A 25,483-nucleotide genomic window follows, 5' to 3' on the forward strand; every position below is an offset into this window, starting at 1 on the left:
AGACTGGGACTACCTGTGCTATTTTCCAATGATTTGGAACCTTCCGTTCCTCTTGAGACTTGCTGTACACGGCTGTTAGAAGGGAGGCAAATTCTTTCGCGTACTCGCGTAGAATCGAATTGGTATTCCGTCAGGTCCAGTGGGCTTTCCTCTGTTGAGTGATCCAGTTGATTTTCTATTCCTTGGACACTTATTTCGATGTCAGCCATTTTTTCGTTTGTGCGAGGGTTTAGAGAAGGAACTACAGTGCGGTCTTCCTCTGTGAAACAGCTTTGGAAAAAGGTGTTTAGTATTTCAGCTTTACGCGTCTCATTCTCTGTTTCAATGCCATCATCATCCCGGATTGTCTGGATATGCTGTTTAAAGCCACTCACTGATTTAACGTAAGACCAGAACTTCCTAGGATTTTCTGTCAAGTCGGTACACAGAATTTTACTTTCGAATTCACTGAACGCTTCACGCATAGCCATCCTCACGCTAACTTTGACATCGTTTAGCTTCTGTTTGTCTGAGAGGTTTTGGCTGCGTTTAAACTTGCAGTGAAGCTCTGTTTGCTTTCGCAGTAGTTTCCTAACTTTGTTGTTGAACAACGGCGAGTTTTTCCTGTTCCTCACAGTTTTATTCGGCACGTACCTATCTAAAACGCATTTTACGATTGCCTTGAACTTTTTCCATAAACACTCAACATTGTCAGTGTCGGTACAGAAATTTTCGTTTTGATCTGTTAGGTAGTCTGAAATCTGCCTTCTATTACTCTTGCTAAACAGATAAACCTTCTTCCCTTAAAAAAAAAAAAAAAAAAAAAAAAAAAAAAACCTATTTACTTCCATATTCAGGGATGCTGCAATGAGGTTTGGTAAGACTTTATCTTGAAAACCGCAATAACGAGAAAATATCAGTGTCACGAAGCGTGAGTAGCAGGTGGCGGAGGAAGCGAGTAAGTAACTGGCCGAGGCAGGGGGCCACCCCCGCTGGAAGCGGAAGTGAGTCTGCCGTCGGGGCGCACCCCACCGCGGGCGAACAGACACGCACATCCGGCGCTGCGCCCCGCGCCACGCCGCCACTCCACTACCCCGGCGACACGCATCGTTACGTCAGCCGCAGCGCACAGCAGCACGGCACAGCGCCGCGCCGCCGGCGTCAGTTGCGTCACGGCAGCCGCACCGCCAGCGCCGCCGCGGCTACCGAGTTAACTGGCTGTCCTTCGTACGCGACTGTACCCGGCCACCTGCTGCACAGTTTCAGTACCGCAACGCAGCGATCGTGTGGGACGTGACAGTGTAAATCATCACTCTGCTGTCACGCTACGCGATTTTTCCAGTGTTGACTGTTGTAGTCGAAGTGTTTGTGTTAAACAATAGCACATTACAGGCTGTTGTCGGTTATCCATTCTGAGATGAAGCGAGTCTCAGTGGGTAATGTGTGACAGCGGAGACCTTAAGTGTTACTTTGCTGCAGTTCGTCCATTTGAAAGTGAACTAGTGCTGCTACACACTCTTGCCGGCAGCAGCACAAGAGGCAGTTGAGCAGCCTGTGTTCACAGGCCGTGAAGAAACACGAGACGTCAGTGGAGTTAAGGAAACGCGCATCCCTCCCCTACCTGCTGTTGGCAGCAGTGTAGTGCACGGGCGGTCTCCAGAGCGACGCTCGCAGAAAGGGAAGCTCGCCCGCTGGGAGATATCTGGACTTGGCGCGCGTCCCGCTGGGGTAAGCCGCCGACGCGTGACGCGGCTGCCGATCGCTGCGTGTCCAGCTACACGTGCCGCTCGCCCGCTTCAGAACGGACCGGTGCCACATGCGCTTGTCCTTATCGACTGCTGCGGGTTAACGTAGCCAACGATGTCTCCGTAATACAGAACGATGGAATTATTTGTGCTTACAGTGAAAGTGCTAGATATAACGTAGATCGACTCTACAGTGGGTGCAGTGGAAGTCGATAGTGCCCGGAATGAACTCTGCTTGGCAGAGGCCATGGTGAAAGTGACGGTTATCGAGGTGAAGCCGTGCAGCCCGGAGGAGTCGCCGCCGTGTGCAGAGGCGGAAGGCGGGCGTGCCCTGGCGCGCCGGCACTCGCGGCGCCTGGCGTCGACGCGAGGACTCTCGTCCAACAGCGACTACCTCAGCAAGCGGCGCCAGCACGGCGCCCAGCCCGAAGACAGCGTCCGCCACAAGATACACTTCTTCGAGCAGGAGGCGCGTGCCGGTCGCCGTAAGTACATACCACGCAGCTCACTCCACCCTCACATTCTTTGATGATGGTGATGTTTGCTTTGTGGGGAGTTCAACAGCGCGGTTATCGGCGCCCGTTGAAATTCCCAACTCTTACTCAGTCCAGTTTCGCCACTTTCATGAACGATGATGAAATGACGAGGACAACACAAACACCCAGTCATCTAGAGGCAAGTGAAAATCACTGACTCCGCTGTGAATAGCACAAGGGATCACGCACATTCTATGAAAAAAAAATTGTTAAAATGTGTGTGAAATCTTATGGGACTTAACTGCTAAGGTCATAAGTCCCTACGTTTACACACTACTTAACCTGAATTATCCTAAGGACAAACACACACACCCATGCCCGAAGGAGGACTCGAACCTCCGCCGGGACCAGCCGCACAGTCCATGGCATGGCTGCAGCGCCTGAAACCGCTCGTCTAATCCCGCTGGCGCACATTCTTTGAGTCATCAGTCGTCTCTAGTACTATAGAAGTTATTCCCCGATGTTTTAATAGCTTTCCTGTCACCCTGTCCCTTCTTCTTCTCAGTTTTTCCAGATATTCCTTTCCTCTTCCATTCTTTCCAGAACTTCCTCATTTCTTTCCTTACCAGTCCACCTAATTTTCAACATTTTTCTCTAGCTTCTATTCTCTTCTGGTCTGGTTTTCCCACAGTCCACGTCTGACTGTCATACAATGCTGTGTTCCAAACGCACATTGTGAGAAATTTCTACCTCAAATTTAGACTTATGTTGCACGCTAGTAGACATCTCTTGGTCAGGAATGCCCTTTTTGTCAGTGCTAGGCAGCTTTTTGTGTTCTCGTTGCTCCGTCCGTCATGGGTTATTTTGCTGCCTTGGTAGCAGAAGAACCTGAACTTCATCTGCTTCTTGATCACCAATGATGATGTTAGGTTTCTCTCGCTGTTCTCATCTCTGTTACTTTTCATTATCATCGTCTTCCTTCGATTTACTGTCAATCCATATTCTGTACTCAATTAGACTGTTCATTCCATTGAGCAGATCATGTGATTCTTCTTCACTTTCACTCAGGACAGCAGTGTTATCAAAGAATCTTATCATTGATATCCTTTCACCGTGAATTTGAGTCCCACTCCTGAACGTTTCTTTTATTTTCGCCATTTCTTTTCCGACGTGCAGATTGAACACACGGGCGAAAGACTGCCTCCCGGTCTTACACCCATTTTAATCCGTGCACTACGTTCTTGGTCTTCCACTCTTATTCACTTCATTATTGTTTTACTTGCTAGTAGAGTAAGTACGTAGGTTACTCATTCACTCCACTAGTAAATAAAATGCCTCTGCCAGACCAGGTGCAAAACTTTGACTGAAAATTTCTTAGCAAACAGAAATGACTGTAGAGTTTTTATGAGGTCTGGGTCCGTAGCGTTATGGTAATTATTGAATGAAGTCGTTCCGCATTTGGCTGTTAATTGCGATTGCAGTTTCGACACACAGTGTCAAGGATTCAGAAAGCAAGCAGTCTCCAAATAAAATACGGAAAGGTCAAAAAAATGAAATAACAAATCTTGATAACTCAAAACATAATGGTACTTACGTGTTATGTTGCAAGCAACTCTTCAACATTATGACATTTTGGAACACATCTCCCAAAAGTCTAAAATCAAATACAAAGTATCTGACAAGATATAATGCAATTTTAATGTATTATAGCATCCAAACTAATTAACATATTTACACCACGTTTGGCATACGTGACAGGCTATCTCACAAAGTTTGTATGACTTCAGTGTGTCGACACGCATGCGATAGCACAGTATCTAATTGTTCCAAAACGCCGCGCCTGAGACGGGATGTTCTGGTGCTCATATCACGGGTTCTGTTAGTGGTAAAAAGGTAGCGTCATGGGTTTTGGATATCCCTTGGCCTAGCGACAATTCGTATACCCAACAGAAGAATCGTCTTACTGTCACTATCCTACCGGACAGGGTCAATGCATTAATATTACACACTTTCTCCCGCTTAGACAAGTGAAAAAAATCGGTTAGTTCTTTTTGGATTTGATGTGGCCTACGACAAGCCTTAAGGGGCATATGAAAGCAACATTAGTTCGTGGGTAGTTCCTCGGAAAACCCCACAAAACTGATTTTTCTACTATATTTTCACCGTCACCAGCGGATAAAAATCCAACCAAAAATACCAAGGCGGCTATGCACAGCAAATGACTCAAATTTTTACGAAGTATTCCCAAAATCACGATCTCGAACAACCTTGAAAATTTTCTAGGCACCTTTATCTGTTTCCAAGATACAGATATTCAAACTTAATGTACTTTTACACGTAAAATACGGTACCATGCGAGATCTAAATAATAAATAGCGACAGCAAATTGCTCACATTTTAACGATATGTTCTCTAGGCATTCATCTGGAAGATCCATTCCACCGTTTTCAAATATCTTTATCAGGTATTGAAAAACATCCCACAAACTTGTTTATTGGGTACCACGGCACAGAAAACAGTTGGAATTCTTATGATGTATTCCTAAGATCTCGATCTCAAATAAACTTGAAAATGTTCTTCATATGTTTATCAGTTTCCGAGGTACAGAGGTTCAAAGTTACCATGCTTGTATATTTAAAATACGCACGTAAAATCAGGTGTGAGATGAAAACGTAGTTTACAAGGCGATGGAGCACGGAGTAATAATATGCTGTAAAGTGTTTGTTACCGTCTGAGAAGCATGCGAAATTTTTTGCTCGTAAAATCCGTTCTGAGGTATAAAAAGTAGTTTTTCGTTATTTCAAACCCACATAAGTAAACTATCTAAATTACATTTCTTTTCATGTGAGTTACATGCCCTGCTGCGGCAGGAAAAAGAAGGGAACCAACGGAAAACTGTTCCTGTCGGAGTACAAAGAGTGTGAACATGTTACTGTTTATTTTAAAAACTCTGACTAAAAGTGGAATTTTAGCTGCCTGATTCTACCTTCGTCAGAACCTTTAAAAATTTCGCAGAAATGTTGTCATGCCAACATATTCGCGCTTCTTTATGCTGAGAGAGAATAAGACTATGGCAGTAGAAAAGACACGTAAAAGTGATAAATACTGGAAGCCAGTAACAGTCGTTGTGTTATAGAAAGAGCGATGAAGACAATGGCAGTGCGAGAGAAAGAGATGAACACAGTGGCTATGGAGTTCAGTTGACAGTAACAGAACATTCTAGGAGAAGAATGAAGGAGACCGTGCCTTGGGGACAGGAATAAAGATAAAGTGAGAGAGAGTCAGTGTTATAAAAGACAGAGTATATGTCAATGACCAAGAGGAAGAGAGAGATAATGACAGTGAGAAGAGCCAGCAGAGGTAGGGATGAAGGAAAGACAGGAATGAGACAGTAGCCGTAAGAGAGAGCAAGAGGGAGACAGTGACAGTGAGACGAGACTGTAGCAGTAAGACAGAACGGAGGGGGCTGTGGTTGTGACACAGGAGAGGACAGACGGAGGCAAAGAGATAATGAATTGGGCTGAACGAGTGAGCAAAGAAGAACAACTGGGGGTGGACGGATATGAGAGACTTACAGCGGTAGGATAGTGTGTGTGTGAATAAGTTACAATTACTGTTGGAGTTTGAGTTCAGTTGCATGTTTAAAAAAGCGTGAATATGTTCGCAATTAGAAATTTTTTTAGGTGCTGAGGAATGTAGAATGAGGTAGCTGATACTCCACTTTTCAGTCAGAGCTTCTTAAATAACTAGAAACACATTCGAATTTTTTGTGCTCCGATAGGCATTTAACTAATATGAAAAGAAATGTACTGGCCAGGGAAATTTTGATAGTTTACTTATGTGAAATTGGTATAATGTAAAGTAATTTTAGACCTCTGACTGTATTTTACGTGCAAAAAAATTTTGTGTGTGTTTCTGTACTATAACACAGGATTCCCATACGAAAACGGAAACACTTTACAGCAACTTTCTCCGAGCTAGGTCTTTTATAAACTACGTTTCCACCTGATACAGGATCTTCCGTGCATATTTTACGTGTACAAATGTGGTAAATTTGAACCTTTTTATCTTAGAAAAGGGAAACGATACAAAGAAAATTTTCAAGATTATTTGATCTCAGAATCTTACGAATAGATCGTAAAGATTACAGCCATTTTCTGTACGTAGCCGTCTTGGAATCCTCGGCTGGGTTTTGGACCGCTGGTGACGGATAACATATAATAAAGAAAGCTTTTGTGGGGTTTTCCTAGGGACTACCCATGAACTAATTGTGCTTCCGTAACTCACATCAAACCCACAGCAGACCACACCAGTTCAAAGGGAACCACCCGATTTGCTCCTTTTGCATAAGCAGGAGGGAAAATGTAATGTTCACACTTTCAAAAACTCTTGACCCTACGTTTCTGTCAGTAATAGATCCCGAGGTATGAGCACTGGAAAATTCCGTTTTTATGAGAGGAGTTTTGGAACGAATTAGGTACACACGCTGTCGCAAGCGGACCAATATATCTCAATTTTACTATCACAAATGCGTGGTACCAAGTATGACATATGTATGTAGTGGGTGGAATGTGTGAAGAAGATGTTCATACATTACACACCTCACATACTTTTTCTATGCCTTCATCACCTGCTTGCCACCAGTAGCTCACTCTATGTCCTACGTTCCTTGTCGTGAGGAATCCTACACCCATTATACCACTTTCTTCTGCTGTTGATATTACCCTATACTCATCAGACCAGAGATCCTGGTCTTCTTTCCATTTTACTTCACTGACCCCTGCTGAATCTAGATTGAACCTTAGCACTGCTCTTTTCAGATTCGAACCCAAGACTTTTTCATTACTATTAAATGACGCTATCCTTAGACCACTGGTTCTTACAACAGTAAAAAAAGTAATCAACGGCGAATCCAATATTCAGACGCTAGATTGTCCGAACAACGGTAGACTAAAAAATTATATTTCAAATGTGTTCTGTGTCAGAATCCATTGGGAATAAGCAACTGGTCTGTGAGGCTTACAACGTGGAAACGTCGTTGCTCACCAAGAGGTTCCTGGTAGTTGTAATAGCGCGTCAGTGCACGACTGCTTTCCGGTCGAGAACTCTGTTGTTACGTTGCGACACGATTCATCAAAATCAATCTTTGCAGCTGCAGTGGACGTGCAGGTTCCTACAGATGTGTTCTTGCGATCAGCAGGAAACTATCTTGTGTGAGGTCTGCCACAAAAGGAAGGAAACAGAAGCTACAATTTTATGTGCTTGCCGGGCACACCTAGTGATGGTAGCTTGCAAAGTGGGACTCACTTTATTCCAGAAATGTCTAGATTCGTTCCTTCCACTGATCGGAACATTCTTTCATAATAATTTCCTTAAGGCTGTGCAGGACCTCCAGTTTTTTGCTTCCAGTCCAATACATAATCTTGTGTGCTGTAAAGCCCTCGTTCACTCGTTCATCACCACCGAGTTGATCAACTTTTTATGAAACTTACCTAAGTGTAACAACGTACACTATCTGACAAATATTATGCGGACACCTAATACTGGACATTAGTATGGAGTAGTCCATATTTGCCTATTTGACAGCTTGGACTCTGTTGTGGCCACTTTCAGTGAGGTTCTGAATTTCTGTAAAGGAATGGCAGCCCATTCTTCGCCAAGAGTCGACAAGTTACTGATGTTGGGCGTTGTAGTCTCAAGAGAAGTCGACATTGTAACTCATCCTAGCGTTGTTCAGCTGGGTTCGAGTTGCGACTCTGGGCATGTCAGTCCATTTCAGGAATATTATTGTTCATAAACTGTTGCCTTACAGGCGATGCTTTACGACAGGGTGCTTTTTCAAATTGACATAGTCATCATCTCCAGTTTGTCCTCTACTGTACATGGTACACAACGCTATATAACGTGTCTATATCCTTTAACATTTGGTGTTTTCTTAAGTGTGTCTACGAATAGAACAGAAGTTCACTGCCAGAAACGCTGTTGTTGTTCTTCGGCATATTTCAATTGTTATGTGACGCGCCAAATGTCTAAAGATCGTCCATTTCGTCCCAGTCTTACCTCAATACATCTTCAACTTTAAACCCATTGCGCAAAAGAGAGAGTTTTTTTTTCAAATCGATCGGTTTTTTTGCAGTAATTCCTAAATATACACAACACCCCTAACGAATCGTCGCAAAACGTGACCGCATTGGTCGAAACAGCATCAGCACATCATCATTCCCGGCATAATCGAGCGATTGTCCTTGTTTGGTTACATTCAAATACTCCGAGCACTGCGGTGGTAGTGAAGTTGACCACCATCCATCTAAAAGACAAAATAAGTCCCTAGCCTCTAGCTGAGGCGTAAGTTTACGGTAGAAACGCGATGGGCGAAACTATTATTGTGACAGCAGTAGCCTATGTGGAAAAGAACTTTGCGGCTGCTCACCGAGTAACACTTGTTCAGTGGTGTATCTCTCGTGTGGTACGCAGAGGTACACGAATTTTCTTCTTCCGAAATGCTAATGTCGCGGCGGCTGACGTACGTGCTCAAATTAAATATTGCACATAATTGAACACTTAAGATGAAAATGACTACCATAGCTTGCAATGGGCGTTTCCAGATTTTAAGCACAGATTTCATATCCTTTTCATTCCAAGACAGTCTGTTTGATGTCCATTAATTCATTCCTGCCGAATATACTTTATTTGTGTTAGTTACGAGTGTTTCTGTATATCAGAATATACTTTTTTTTATAACCAGGAATTAGAAACGACTGCTTAGATACCAATGTTTTTGTTCTGCTTCATAGCTTACATGTAGGTTCAATGATCTGCAACCCACTGTATCACTTTCCTTTCTGAGTGTGCGATTTCTCCGACATGTGACTGCCAAGTTGGATCTCTCCTATCTCCGCCAACACGAGCTAGCGTCGCTGAGCCACAGCAGGACGATCTGCAGAAGTATAATTGCCTCTTCTCTTGCAGATCGTGGAGATGTCTTTAAATCAACTATGGAAGGCGCTCTTGCAATATGTCCTCGTAGTTAGCCAGGCTTCGGATTACACAATCAGCTGTCGGAACTAATCATTTCCAACAAAGTGATTCGAGAAGCACCGGTTGTTGTTGTTGTTGTGCTCTTCTGTCCAGAGACTGGTGTGATGTAGCTCTCCATGCTACCCTATCCTGTGCAAGCTTCTTCATGTCCATGGACCTACTGCAACCTACATCCTTCTGAATCTGCTTAGCGTATTCATCTCTTGGTCTCCCTCTACGATTTTTACCCTCCACGCTGCCCTCCAATTCTAAATTGGTGAGCCCTTCATGCCTCAGAACATGTGGTACCAACCGATCCCTCCTTCTAGTCAAGTTGTGCCACAACTTTCTCTTCTCCCTAATTCTGTTCTATACCTACTCATTAGTTATGTGATCTACCCATCTAATCTTCAACATTCTTCTGTAGCACCACATTTAGGAAGCTTCTATTCTCTTCTTGTCCAAACTATTTATCGTCCATGTTTCACTTCCATACATGGTTACACTCCATACAAATACTTTCAGAAAAGACTTCCTGACACTTAAATCCATACTCGCTGTTAACGAACTTCTCTTCTTCAGAAACGCTTATCTTCCCATAACCAGTCTACATTTTATATCCTATCTACTTCGACCATCATAAGTTATTTTGCTTCCCAAATACCTAAACTTATTTACTACTTTAAGTGTCTCATTTCCTGATCTACTTCCCTCAGCATCACCGCTTTAATTCTTCTACATCCCATTATCCTTGTTTTGCTTTTGTTGATGTTCATCCTATATCCTCCTTTCAAGGCACTGTCCATTCCGTTCAGCTACTCTTCCAGGTCCATTGCTGCCTCTGACAGTATAATGTCGTCGGCAAAACCTCAGTGTTTTTATTTCTTCTCCATGGATTTTAATTCCTACTCCAAATTTTTCTTTTGTTTCCTTAACAACTTTCGCCTGTCTCATACATTTTGCTCACCAGATGGTGGAGTTTTGTCAGGACTGGCTCTCCCGAGGCTGTCAGTAGTTCTGATGGAATGTTGTCTACCCCCGGGGCCTTGTTTCGACTTAGGTCTTTCAGTGCTCTTCCAAACTCTTCACGCAGTATCATATCTCCCATTTCATCTTCATCTACATTTCCATAATAGTGTCCTCAAGTTCATCGCCCTTGTATTGACCCTCTATATACTCCTTCCTCCTTTCTGCCTTCCCTTCTTCGCTTGTAACTGGTTTTCCATCCGAGCTCTTGATATTGATACAAGCGGTTCTCTTTCCTCCAGAGGTTTCTTTAACTCCACACGCCCCACACAATTGCAGAGCCTCCACCAGCTTCAACAGTCCCCTCCTGACATGCAGGGTCCATTGATTCATGAGGTTGTCTCCATATCTGTACATGTCCATCCGCCCGATACAATTTGAAACGAGACACGTCCGGCCAGGCAACATGTTTCCAGTCATCAAGAGTACATTTTTGGTGTTGATTGCCCAGGCGAGGCGTAAAGCTTTGTGTCGTGCAATCATCAAGGGTAAAAGAGAGGGCCTTCTGCTTAGAAAGCCCATATCGATGATGTTTCGTTGAATGGTTTGTCAGAGCGATTTTGGAGATTTGATGTTTGACCGGATTCCTGATATTCATGATACACTCATGAAATGGTCATACGGGAAAATCGCCACTTCATCGCTACCTCGGAGATGCTGTGTCCGATCGCTCGTGAGCCGACTATAACACCAATTTCATACACCCTTAAGTCTTGATAACGTGCCATTGGATCAGCGCCATATCCTTGTTGCCATACATAGGCTTTGCCAACAGCAGTGCCGTCTTCTGCCTATTTACATATCTCTGTATTTGAATAAGCATACGATACCAAATTCTTCGGTGCTTCAATATACACTCCTGGAAATGGAAAAAAGAACACATTGACACCGGTGTGGCAGACCCACCATACTTGCTCCGGACACTGCGAGAGGGCTGTACAAGCAATGATCACACGCACGGCACAGCGGACACACCAGGAACCGCGGTGTTGGCCGTCGAATGGCGCTAGCTGCGCAGCATTTGTGCACCGCCGCCGTCAGTGTTAGCCAGTTTGCCGTGGCATATGGAGCTCCATCGCAGTCTTTAACACTGGTAGCATGCCGCGACAGCGTGGAAGTGAACCGTATGTGCAGTTGACGGACTTTGAGCGAGGGCGTATAGTGGGCATGCGGGAGGCCTGGAGGACGTACCGCCGAATTGATCAACACATGGGGCGTGAGGTCTCCACAGTACATCGATGTTGTCGCCAGTGGTCGGCGGAAGGTGCACGTCCCCATCGACCTGGGACCGGACCGCAGCGACACACGGATGCACGCCAAGACCGTAGGATCCTACGCAGTGCCGTAGGGGACCGCACCGCCACTTCCCAGCAAATTAGGGACACTGTTGCTCCTGGGGTATCGGCGAGGACCATTCGCAACCGTCTCCATGAAGCTGGGCTACGGTCCCGCACACCGTTAGGCCGTCTTCCGCTCACGCCCCAACATCGTGCAGCCCGCCTCCAGTGGTGTCGCGACAGGCGTGAATGGAGGGACGAATGGAGACGTGTCGTCTTCAGCGATGAGAGTCGCTCCTGCCTTGGTGCCAATGATGGTCGTATGCGTGTTTGGCGCAGTGCAGGTGAGCGCCACAATCAGGACTGCATACGACCGAGGCACACAGGGCCAACACCCGGCATCATAGTGTGGGGAGCGATCTCATACACTGGCCGTACACCTCTGGTGATCGTCGAGGGGACAATGAATAGTGCACGGTACATCCAAACCGTCATCGAACCCATCGTTCTACCATTCCTAGACCGGCAAGGGAACTTGCTGTTCCAACAGGACAATGCACGTCCGCATGTATCCCGTGCCACCCAACGTGCTCTAGAAGGTGTAAGTCAACTACCCTGGCCAGCAAGACCTCCGGATCTGTCCTCCATTGAGCATGTTTGGGACTGGATGAAGCGTCGTCTCACGCGGTCTGCACGTCCAGCACGAACGCTGGTCCAACTGAGGCGCCAGGTGGAAATGGCATGGCAAGCCATTCCACAGGACTACGTCCAACATCTCTACGATCGTCTCCATGGGAGAATAGCAGCCTGCATTGCTGCGAAAGGTGGATATACACTGTACTAGTGCCAACATTGTGCATGCTCTGTTGCCTGTGTCTATGTGCCTGTGGTTCTGTCAGTGTGATCATGTGATGTATCTGACCCCAGGAATGTGTCAATAAAGTTTCCTCTTCCTGGGACAATCAATTCACGGTGTTCTTATTTCAATTTCCAGGAGTGTATATACATTGCGAGACAGTCTGCTTCATTAACATTGGATTCCGCATGTAAGTAGTCCAATATTGTAATTAGATCAGTTGTCAGTCGCTGTGTCTCTTTCAGGTGGTCCAGCAAAAAATGAAAAGGCTTTCAGAACTTCGACAATGTGGATTCAAACTTTTGCACAAACGTTAAACATTACTGATTTTGTAACTTTTTGATGATAAAATAAGAAGCCCCTGTGTTTCGGAACCATCTGTGAATTCTATCATGAATGTCGGCGACGCTTGTTCATGTGTCTGTGTTTCGGTACCATCTGTGAATTCTGTCATAAATGTCGGCTACGTTTGTTGGCAAGCTCAGTTTAACCCAGCAAACATTTAAGTTTTACGATGTAGTCTGCAGTAAATTTTCATCACGTCAGAATACAATATCGAATACAATATCGACTTTTGGGAAAAATTACAAGGGGACGTATTTAGACGACTGGCTTCGGTACCTGGGCAAGTATCAACTGTTCAGTTACTGATCACAATAGGCGTCAGGCTGCGCATCATTAAATGTAAATGTTGCATGACATTGATCGCTGGGATATCCGACGTTGTGGGTTCAGCTTCCTGTCAGAAAGTGTGTTCTGACTCCGCGCACATTCGCTCCTTCGTTACGGGTATATGACGGCTGTGTCGCATCTATATTTGTGTTGCAACAGTGAGTGCAATGGATGCTTGTGTAGTGCAGTTCTGTGTTGGTATTAAGATGATGATGCCGATGGCAACGGTGAGGATGAGATAAGGCGGAGTATAAAACCCAGTGTCAGCGCGTAACCTACTGCTCTCGAATAGCACCAAGGAAGACGCCGAGCTTGAAATTAACAGCTTTGCATACCTTGTGGTAGGATCTGAAATTTAATCCATGCCATTGATGTGAGGACTGGTGATTAAGGGCGTGATGCCACCACCTCTCCTTCCATTACTGTTCAATGGTTTTAACGACATTAGCCGCATTTGGGCACTGAAATGAAACAGTTGGCAGCAGGATCTCCCGCTTAATGCAGTCGCCTTAACCGCCTCGGCCAGCTTAGTACGCTTCCCATCCTACCCTAATTCCCTGCCTGTTACACACTACTAGTGTACCATCACTTATCCATGAACGAGTCGCAATTTAGGACTCACCCAGGAGATCGGGCTTTGTGCGTTCTTTAGGACATGTCAGATAGAACAGACACACACACACTGAAGCGCCAAAGACACAGTTACAGGCATGCACATTCAAATACAAAGGTATATTAAAAAAAAAAAAAAAACAGAATACTGCACTGCGGTCGGCAACGCCCAACGAGTGCCTGGTGCAGTCGTTAGATCGGCTACTGCGGCAACAATGACAGGTTATCAAGATTTAAGTGAGATTGAACGTGGTGTTACAGTCGGCGCACGAGCGATGGGACACAGCATCTCCGAAGTAGCGATGAAGTGGGGATTTTCCCGTACGACCATTTCTCGAGTGTACCGTGAATATCAGGAATCCGGTCAAACATAAAATCTCCGACATAACCGCGGCCAGAAAAATACCCTGCAAGAAGGGGACCAACGACGACTGAAGAGAATCTTTCAACGTGACAGAAATGCAACCCTTCCGCAAATTGCTGCAGATTCCAATGCTATGCCATCAAGAAATGTCAGCGTGCGAACCATTCAACGAAACATCATCAATATGGGGTTTCGGAGCGGAAGTCCGTCTCGTTTACTCTTGATGACTGTTCGACACAAAGCTTTACGTGTCACCCGAGCCATTCAATACTGACATAGGACTGTTGGTGACTGGAAACACGCTGCCTGGTCGGACAAGCCTCGTTTCCAATTATATCGAGTGGACGAATGTGTGGGGGTGTGGAGACAACCTCTGGAATCCATGGTCCCTGCATGTCAGCAAGGGACTGTTCAAGCTGGTGGAGGCTCTGTAATTGTGTGGGTCATGTGCAGTTGGTTCAAATGATTCAAATGGCTCTGAGAACTATGGGATTTAACATCTGAGGTCATCAGTGCCCTAGAACGTAGAACTTCTTAAACCTAACTAACCTAAGGACAACACACACATCCATGCCTGAGGCAGGATTCGAACCTGCGACCGTAGCAGTGGCACGGCTCCGGACTGAAGCGCCTAGAACCGCTCGGCCACCACTGCCGGCTCGTGCGCAGTTGAAATGATTTGGGACCCCTGATACGTCTAAACACGACTCTGACTGGTGAGGCGTATGTGAGCATCCTGTCTGATCACCTGCATCAATTCATGTCCATTGTGCATTCCGACGGATTTGCAAGTTACAGTAGGACAATGTGACACCCCAAATGTCCGGAATTTCTACAGAGTGGCTACAGGATCACTAATGTGAGTTTAACCGCTTCTGCTGGCCACCAGACTCCCCAGACATGAACATTATTGAACATATCTGGCATGCCTTTCACCGTGTTGTTAAGAAGAGATTTTGTGCTTTACGTGTCCCTTCACGTTTCCACTTCACTATCACATCGGAAACGTTGACCTAGGGATGAGTAGGAGCGTGGAAATCTCGCGTACAGACGTGTGACACAAGTGACACCCAATTACCTAACCACGTTCAAAGTCCGAGAGTTCCGACAAACACCCCATTCTGACTACTGAGGTCGCTCATACGGAGTACCTGGCAGTAGGCGGCAGCACAGTGCACCTAATATGAAAAACGTATTTTTTTGAGGGGTGTCCGGATACTTTTGATCACATAGTTTATGTGAATACCATCTGGTTTATATTCGATAGGCAATTTGAGTGAACATCTATGTGCATTGTGTAAAGAACTGGAACTAACAGTGTTAAATATTCTTAGTATCCAACTGTCTTTTCTTCCAACGTGTTATTTCTGAAATATCACTCTCTAGAACCATGTGAAAATGTGATGAAACACCGTAGCAATAGTACGACCCATTTGAAACACTGGAATGAAATTGGCTCTGAGCACTATGGGACTCAACTGCTGTGGTCATCAGTCCCCTAGAACTTAGAACTACTTAAACCTAACTAACCTAAGGACATCACACACATCCATGCCCGAGGCAGGATTCGAACCTGCGACCGTAGCAGTCGCACGGTTCCGGACTGCGCGCCTAGAACCGCGAGGCCACCGCGGCCGGCTGGAATGAAACGTCTGTGACATAAATGCTGTGGGTCACGCGGGCTTTGGAATCAGAAATATAAAGATATTCAGTCCACGGTTTGGATGCGCAGCACAAAAAACTGTTATGTGTCTACTAGCTGCACATTGAGCTTTCTAAAATTTTGCATCCTCTGATCAATACCGCTACCCAGTTTCGAACAGAGTAACGTGTAGGTTCTGCGGTAAGCACTTAACAGAAAAATATTGGGGCTCAATCAACACAACGGCAAACTGGCATTTCCAGCAGAAATATGGATAATACAGCTTACGAAGGTCGACTGAAAGAGAAGTGCAACTTCTTGGCCAATTATTTCACCAGCAAAAGAACGCAGCCCATTTTTGGTAATCGAGTGAATGATTCGTTTCTAGCTCATAAGTCTAATCTGCGCCGGACAATATGCATAAATCTAACGACAGCTTTGACTAAGTGTTCAGATAGTTCAGGTCTGAAGAGATCTACGGGGAACTTCAAACAGTAATTTACACATGGCGGCCCGTGCTGAGACCATTACGCAGTAAGAGTGGCGCACTGTCAAAGGAGATTGGATGTTCCGGGCTTCCTTCAGAGACAGTTCTCTTGCTTTAGGAATGACAGGAGCATCAGAGTGTTGGAATGAAATGGCGCGGCACCTGGAAACGGGCGAAACGTCTGAATTTCACACTGGTTCACCGGGAAATTGTGGCCGTATATGGACCAGATGCAACGGTGCGTCCAGCCGTAGCGAAGTGGTGTCACCAAATGGACCACTGTGGCACAAGTGTGATTCAGATCGGGCGAGAAGACGATTGATTGACATCGACAGACCACAGTGCCCTGGCAGTCGTGGAACTGATCCGTAGCATTCGCAGATTTCCCAACGATGAGAACGTTGATACAGTGGTTCTCGAATGACCCCCGTTACCTAGGAGCGGATTTCTGTTGTCAAGAAACTGAACGACTGGTAGAAATTTCCGACCGTTGTCTACTGATTAGTGAGAGTGAGACGGTGGTAGGTTCTTGTAACGCCAACTATCGTATCCTCTTTTGATTTTAAATTAAAGAAAAGCTTTTACCTCCTTTAAATGACCTAATTAAAGAAATTATGGTGAATTAAAGCAACAGGAAAATTTCTTATAACAAAAGCTCAGTGGGAACGTAAAAACGAACTTCGATATTAGCTAAAATTCTGAAGATTATGTGGGAAAACCGTTAACTAATAATGAGGAATAGTAAGAAGTCAGAGAAAAAGTTTTATGACGTAGCAATACAATAAGAAAGGAGAGGCTGATCGGACATCCCGAGACGGCAAGCAATAGTTGATTTCATACCGGAGAGAAGTGCGGAGGATGAAGATTTCAGAGGAAGATCAAGGCTTGACTGCAAGTAACAGATTAAAGTGAATGTAGGTTTGCGGTAGTTACGTATAGGTAAAGCGGCTTGTACAGGACAGCTGGGAAGCTGCAACAAATCAGTCTTCGGACTGAAGACCACAACAACAACAACAACTTCCTAATATCGAAGAGGGAGTTCATACAAGGAACAGCTGGTGTTAGGAAATATTTTGAAACTGAATTTGCTTGTTCATAAAATGTCAAGAATGAAGACCGTGATTTGTATCAGCGTAGGTAATCTGCAAAAATGTCGCCTCAGAACCACCGGATAATGGAAGAGACGAAGTAATGAAGCTTGTAATCCTGCAATCACTGGTATTCAGAAGGTAGCGAGGAATGGAAGTCTACGATATTCCAAATAGACTTTACAGCCGGGCATTATGATGGCACATTTCTTTTCACCCATCACCATGCAATATAACCACAGCAGAGTAATACCGAAACAAAAATGAGTCTAGTCCGGGGGGGGGGGGGGGGGGGGAGGTGGTTGGTACACTTAACACAGTCTACAGTATTTAGGGACAGAAAATGCTGGAGACACCTAAGCTGTATTGCTGACACGTCATGCATATTTCAGAAATCGGCTGCGTAGTTTACGATCTCACGAACGATGAAGCCTGTGCCATTTTGAGTGAATCAAAAGTAAAATCAAATACTGAGAAAAATCGTAATAACTGAAACATTTTAGAACCCTCATTTAAAATTAGTAGTCGAATTTTTAGACAGGGACACTTCACAACGATTACTTGCATCGTGATTTCAAAAGTTGAAATAAAGAAAAAGCAATATTTGTAGTAATATCCAAGCAAAAGGGAATAATGAACAAGAATAGACTTCGAAACGCTAATTCAACCATCTGATGGATCATCCTGTGACCTATTGGACCAAGCCAGTGTTAAGCATAGTGGGATTCTTAAACTGTTATCCATAAACTTGTCGGTAGAGCGACAAGTTCGGCCCCAAAAGAAACCCATGATGTGATGACTGGCAGAAACAATGCGATGTGTCCCTAACGTAAAGTATTGACTTTGTGCCCTCAAAAGAAAATAAAACTGAATAAACAGGCAAAGAAAGTGAAGACATTCAGGCAGTGTCGACCACTGCCGTTTATTTTCGTAAAAATGTCTGTCATGTAGTGTAAATCAAGGTGATTTAGTGAACAAAAAATTTTGGCCTCGTAGAAGACAAGAAATTGTTTATCCAAACAAAATAAAAACACTCTCCTTTCACAAAATACATAAATAACACATTAACAGTACCACATCCTCTTTAGGGCACTACAAAAGTTTAAAAAATACTTATTTTTGTCAATGTATATGGGTGAAATGGCGAATGCCCTTTGGGTGAAATGGTGAAATTATTTCCCCTGCTTTTTGCTACATACGTCACACATAGATTCATATTTTGAGCAGTCTTCATGCAGCCAACGTTGGCAGCTAATACATTTGATCCAATCCACATCCCTTTTAGTGCAACTGTACAGTCCACCGCACCCTACACAACAAAACTCTCCATCATCCGCGTCGTCATCATCGTCTTGCAACTGGATATCCAGCGACGAGTCGGATTCGGTGTCGGTGGTAGACGCTTTTCGTTTCCTAGGGTGCTTCTTTTTGATAATTCCTTTGGTAGTCTCTTTGGTTACGGTTTTTCCTTTGGTTGCGGTTTCTCCTTTGGTCCTCTTTTTAGCATTTGCTCTACTCTTCACTGACTCATTTTGTCGTTTTCTGTTTCGCAGGTTGTCGATGTTTTCTGGAGAAGTCAAAACCTCAGCTAAAGTTCTGGATTTCTTCCTTGCAGATGCAACTTTATCTAGGATAGGTATCGACGAAATATGGTCCAAGAGTTTGCCAGGGTTTATTTGAGATTCTTCTGTTGCCACTGTAGAGGTTACATCTGTTGCTTCTGATGAAGAGTGCATGTTTTCCTGTGGATTTTCCGCCCGTCGCGAACAGCCTAGTTGTGGTGAAGCTTGTATGTGTTCAAGTCCCTGATTGTTATCTACGTCTGCAGTTGCTTCTTCCGAGGTATTAGGTATCTCCTGCCAGTGCGAACAACTTGGTCGAGGTGAAGTAGGTCTGTTTTCATGTCGTTCGTTGTTTTCCTGATGTCGATCTGAAGCTGATGTTAAAAACGCGTATTAGGGGATGATATCAGGATTAAACGGGATGATTCCTGTGCTTCTGAACCCCGATATTGCATTCTCTGTCGTAGCTGCTTGTACCCATACCTTTGTAAGCAGTCCTCTGAACACTAGTCTGGAAATTTTTCTATTTGGATTCATTTTAATGTACGAATTGCAAGCATTGTAATAATAGGATTTCATAGCTTTAAAAAATGCTCTGTCTAGCGGCTGCAGATAGTGTGTGGTGTGGCTGGGTAGACAGAGCAAAATTATGTTTCTTTCTTCTGCAAACTCTAATGTGTCCACGCTGCTGCAATGAGAGCTATGTCAATCCAAAATAAGCATGACTGTTCCCTCAGGCTTCCTCAGCGCAAAATGGTTCCTAAGCCACAGAAGAAAAATATCAGTCGTTGCGTACACCGACTTTTGTGACATGAAAATCATGGAACCCAGCGACATAACGTCCTTGTATTCGGCCTTTTCATTTTTTCCCTTCAAAACACAAGCTGGGGGTAAAAACATGCCCACTCCATTGCAGCAAGAGATTACAGATATGGTTTCACCCTTTTCACCGGATGTTATCGCTGGAACGCTCAAAGACCCCTTTGCTGCCAACACGTAACCTGGTATATTATTCCGCTGAAGTCCGGACTCATCTACGTTGAATATATTTCCCGGCTTATCAAGGAGGTTATGCTCTACCAAGATGTTCTGCATCAATGAAAATTAGTCTAAAACGTTTTTCGCACTTAAACCACTTGACCGTGCTTGTGAAACTCCTTCCGATTTGTGGATTGAGAGTTCCGGATTTCTTTTTAAGAATAAATGTAGCCAGTCCATTCCAGAAATTTCCTTTTCTCGGCTAAATTTGTGATGTTGGTTATATTTCTCAGCTAGTTTATATGCCATGCTACGTACTTCTGCCCTTGTCGGTGCAAATCCGAAGCTTTGTAATTTTATGATATGTTTAACCAACTTTTTCTCACATTCTTGTGTTAGTCCAGGCGGCTCACCCAAAGATTTTTTCGTAAAGCACCCGTTTGCTAATCGTTTCTTGAGCATTGACCATGGAACATAAAACTCCGTTGAGACTTTATTCAGGCTCATTCCATTTTGCACCGCTTTTACGGCATCATTAAGTTGCTTCTCTGTCCAATCAGCACGGTTGGATCCTTTTTGTTTTTTGTAAAATGTAGGCATCTTCGCCTTGAACAATGGCGGTAGTTAGAACATTTACTTCTTTAATCACCGACAAACCAAACTGTTCAAATTAGATAAAACAAAATATAACTCTCGCATGGGATAGGAAACGCTAACATTTCATGACTTGTCAAAAACCCTGGTTTTTGATGTACCTAAATAAAAGCTTTACACTAAACATATAAGGAAAGTCCCTCACTGTATCACCCATGCCCGAGTTCACCATTTCTCCAATTTGCTATGGGTGAAACGGTGAATATCACGACAAGAAGTTCAAGGCACTAGACGCAACGATTTCTAGGTTATGTAGTACATAAGCAGTATAAGAAGGCAGAATATATAAAAAAATAGCCCGCGGACTACGCTACCTGAAGTAACAACTCCAGATTCATGCAGCATATAAAAATTATTTAGCATCGAAAACAGTTTTGTACAAAGTACTTACGGTTCTTAAAACGGAGCTGGTTTCCAATACGTGCACACTGCACAGATGATCAGAGACTTACAAATTAATGCAGCATATAAAAATTATTTAGCATCGAAAACAGTTTTGTACAAAGTACTTACGGTTCATAAAACGGAGCTGGTTTCCAACACGTGCACACTGCACAGATGATCAGAGACTGTTTGCATGCAGACATACAGACACATCTGTTTAATCAGTAAATAATTAAAGTAATTCACCATTTCACCCGATTCACCACATCACCCTGACTTACCCTATATGTATTAAATAGAATTGCATAAAAATATGTAGTCGGCTTCGGTACAGGTTGTGTCTCTCCGCTCCCAAACCGAGTATCACAGATCGGTTCAGTGAGTCTCCGTTCACCTTCAGTAGTTCAGCAACAACCTGCATTCAATACACACTTAGTCCAGTCTCGCCAGACGTCGCTAGAGATGTCTGAGCGCGCTTAAGCTGCCTGTATCTGCGACAATGCTGCGGTTTCGTTACGGCTCTAGATCTGGCGTCTTTGATGTCCTGGTGGGGTGGATCGCGTTAGTACTGTATGCAAACGACGCGACTCTGCACCTGAAGTGTCTTAACGCGAACGTCATACGCTGAAGACTACAGATGGCATGCGATGCACAGGGAGCCTGGGCCATGAAGTAGTGCGCAAAATATAATGCCACAAAGAGACACGCACTGATAATTAAAAGAAAAAGGGTGCCTGCAATCTTCATCCTCTGTGGATCATGTCAAGCCCCATCCTAAGGTCTCACACTGCAAAATATCTGGGAGTGTCTCTCGATGGACACATCACTTGGGGACCGCATATAAGAAAAGTCAGGACAAAGCACTTGGCTTTGTACATCTACCGTCGGAGGGTTGCACGGAATTTAAAAGTTCCACCGCCACACCCTCAACGTGCTATGCTCGGCTGTTATTCAGCCGTTGATTTGAATCTCCTCTCACTTGTCCACCGAGACAGTTGGACCGGATCTGAACCGGTGACGCTGTGTATCAGTAAACTGCCACAAAAAAAGAGCACTTGGCTCTCCCCTCCTTCTCCCAGGGCAGATATTCCTCCTTCCCTCCCTGAGCCCCTGCACGCCCTCCTCGGCTGTTTTCCTCTCCCATCCCTTCGCTCCCCAGCATTTCTGCGGCGTCCTCCCCCCCACCTCACCCCCCCTTTCTCTCCCCTCCTCCTCGCCTTCCCCTTCTTCCCATTTCCTATGTCCCTCCCCTCCTCCCCTTACATATCCTCCCAGATTTTTATTCGTTATCAGTGTGCTGCGTTAGTGTTGTGTTTCGTTGCCGTTATACAGTGTCATCTAGTGATGTCGGTTTAATTGTGTGTTCGACCTGTTTATTGCCCAGGTCAGTTCCTTGCTACTCCATCCGTCACGTGGCTGTTTTACTCATTCTACGAATTTTTATGCTCCGGCCATACTTTGCCTGGTGCCTTTTAACATAGTGTGTGGTTTTTTTTATTGTGTTACATACTTTTTTAGATTTTTATCTCCGATTTACAGTCACCACTATGTATGACTTCTTTTCTTCTGTTCTACATTTTTGTTTCTGTATGCCGCCATGTTATCTCCTTTATACTGTTTTTAAATGTCTTCCTGCCTATTTATGTCTCTTGGCTGAAGAGCAACACTAATGCTGCTGCCAGCCTGCCCTGATGGGGAATGGAAATGACAATAAAGGAAATAGAAAAACAAAGCACTTGGCAGACTACAAGCACTATTCCCGGTACTAAACCGAGACCACCCTACCCTCACACTACAGTATTACACTGTACAGTAGTGAGCCAAAACATTGTGACCACCACCCACTGCGAGGATGAATGTCTCTTGGTGGTGCTGCAGGCACGTGATACGGTAAGGAAAGAATGTAAGCGGAGGAGAGACAAATGTGCAGTCATCATACCAAAGATACGGACGGCAAGTGCGAGAACCACTGATATAAGTGATTTTAACAAAGGGCACATTGTTGTGGCCCTAAGACTGGACATGAGAATCTCTGAAACGGCGAAGCTTTTTCGCTGTTTGCATACTAGCTTTGAGCACCTATGGAGAGTGGTTGAAGGACAACGGAATAATCCATAAGCAGTATGGCACTGGACATCCACGTCTCATCACAAAACATAGAGGTCTGAGGATCCCCCACTTTGTAGTCCTGGATAGGCTTCTATCTGACGACAGAGTACAATCCTGGTGCAGGCACAAGCATTTCAGAACACACCATTCAAAGGCCATTATTAAACACAAAGCTCCACATCACACGACTCCTACATGTTCCTATGTTGACCAACGACATCCTCAGTTACAATTTCAGTGGGCGCAGCATCACTGAGTTCTCGTCGTGGATCAACAGAAACCTGTCGCTGTCGAATGAGTCTTTTTCTTGTTACACCAGCTCGATGGTTGGGTTCTTACACGCCGTCGTCCAGGGGAATGGCTGCTTGAAACATGCGCCGTGCAACAGATGCAGGTCAGTGAGAGGATAATTATCCTATGTGGTACACTGAGTTGGGCTTCTATAGTACTTATGGTCGCACTCCAAGACACCGTCACATCAATGAACTACATGAACATGAATGCGGACCATTTGCGTCCCTTCATGGATGAACTCTTCCCTGGTAGCGATGCCATCTTCCAGCAGGATAACTCTCCGTAGTACAAGGCCAAAATAGTGCTTCAGTGATTTGAGAAGCGTGATATAAACTCACATTGATGTTTTAGCTAGCAAATTCCCCCTGTCGGTACCCCCTGGAACACACACCTGGCGCCAGGTGCGTGTCCACAAACCACCGTCACGTAATTTACGGGAATTTAATGAGCTGTCAGCAGCCATCTGGTGCCACATACTTTTGAAGACCTATCAACGTTTTGTAGAATCCATGCTAAGCAGAATCGCTACTAAACTGTGCTTGAAAAGTGGATCAACACGCAATTAAATAGATAGTCATAATGTTTTGGCTCATCGGTGTATGGTCAGCCACATCCGCCGCCTAAAAGGGCTTACAAGGCAGAGCGATAAGCATGTTCAGCGCGGCTTCCCAACGCGGGAGCTGCATGGGCTCACCGGAATACCTATAATAAGAGATAGGATCAGAATGACTGCACGGCTGCTTTATGAAAGGACGCAGCATCAGCAAACAGGGTTGCCTCAAACCAGCCACAACTTTCCACCCAGTGGTTGGACCTGCTGCGACAATAACATATTGTTGTACTCAGACAGCTCAAAACGCTAGAACATTAAACTGCTTAGAAACACTCAAGAAATACCGAAAATTCAGCATAAAAATAGAAGGAATGACAAATATGAAGTGCACGTATGATGGAAAAAAACATTTAGCCTGTACAATGTAGAGACAATAATGAACTGCACGACATGGTCAGAGCTGATAGTCTTGGTAATTTAGTGCTATATGCAATTATGAGGTATTGAATAGAATGGAAGAGTAGAGAAATTTGTCGCACAACTTGACTAGAAGTAGTGATCGGTTGGTAGGGCATATTCTGAGACATCAAGGGATCACCAATTTAGTACTGTATGGCAGCGTGGAGGGTAAAAATCGTAGAGGGAGACCAAGAGATGAATACACTAAACAGATTCATAAGGATGTAGGTTGCAGTAGGTATTGGAAGATGAAGAAGCTTGCACAGGATAGAGTAGCATGGATAGCTGCATCAAACCTGTCTCTGGAGTGAAGACCACAACAACATCAATGCAATTTTGCTAGAGTTCTGTAGTCCTGTACTTCGCCATCACATACAACAATTTAAGAAAAAAAAGTAATTTTTCAAAATTCACATCCGTATATATTATTGACGTGTGATGCCTCAAACGAGTTTGGCACGTACAGTCGTCACTCGAATAGGATAATTAACGGAACTGCGGCTAGTAAGGGGTTACCGGAAAACAGCGGACGCATCTAGTGCTTGAAATAAAGCGCAGCCAGCACTCCACAATTTGGTATAACTTGAGTGATGTAGCTGCTGTGTTTGTATTACACGTAAGTTTCAAATCTGGCTAATTTTCAGCATCAATTTGTACCTTTAAAGGTAAGAAGTAATTTTACTATATTAATACGTAAGTAGTGTAGCGTAGATTGGATCCAAATAATGAAATTCCACACAGCCAAGTCAGTTTCTGTCTCTTCCATGTTTAATTGCGCAAGACAGAAATTGGACGCAGACCAGATTTGAAGGTTTTAGATGTAAACGAAGGACTCCATATTTTTGATTACCATTGATCTTTGGTATTCTTCTCACTTGTTGGGTGACTGAACTCCCTGGCTGGTCGCAACAACATAATATTCTTGTTGTCGGGTCCATTTTTATCACTATATCACCATTTTAACCTTATCTGCGACTGAAAGAGATCGTTAGTAGATAAGACTAACTGTTGATAATTGGAGTTTCCGACTGGTGTGTTCCCAATGGATATATCTGGCACTTACGTAGGAAAAGATGAACAAGACGAAGGTCGACCAGAGAAACAGTGGGAGAAGAGGAGGAGGAGGGGGTGGGGGGGGGGGGAGGGAAGAGGGCGAGGAGGGAGAGGAGACGGTCATTTGGGTTGTCCAGCGAATGCAGAGTTATCGGTCAGTATGCACCGATTCTCCGAACCGGAAGTTTCGGTACTG

The 25,483-nt window shown here is 44.5% G+C and overlaps 1 protein-coding gene across 1 annotated transcript in view; it reads left to right on the forward strand.

Moving 5' to 3' along the window:
- Positions 1–1,142: 1,142 nt before the first annotated feature.
- LOC126322142 (protein phosphatase PHLPP-like protein) overlaps positions 1,143–25,483 on the forward strand; it is a 413,563-nt gene continuing 389,222 nt past the window's right edge. Inside the window, exon 1 of the mRNA XM_049994260.1 lies at positions 1,143–2,209. Coding sequence (XP_049850217.1) covers positions 1,972–2,209 — 238 coding nt within the window. The 5' untranslated portion in view covers positions 1,143–1,971. The remainder of the gene's footprint in view (positions 2,210–25,483) is intronic.

This window comes from Schistocerca gregaria, chromosome 2, assembly GCF_023897955.1.
Source record: "Schistocerca gregaria isolate iqSchGreg1 chromosome 2, iqSchGreg1.2, whole genome shotgun sequence".
Classification (NCBI taxonomy): domain Eukaryota; kingdom Metazoa; phylum Arthropoda; class Insecta; order Orthoptera; family Acrididae; genus Schistocerca; species Schistocerca gregaria.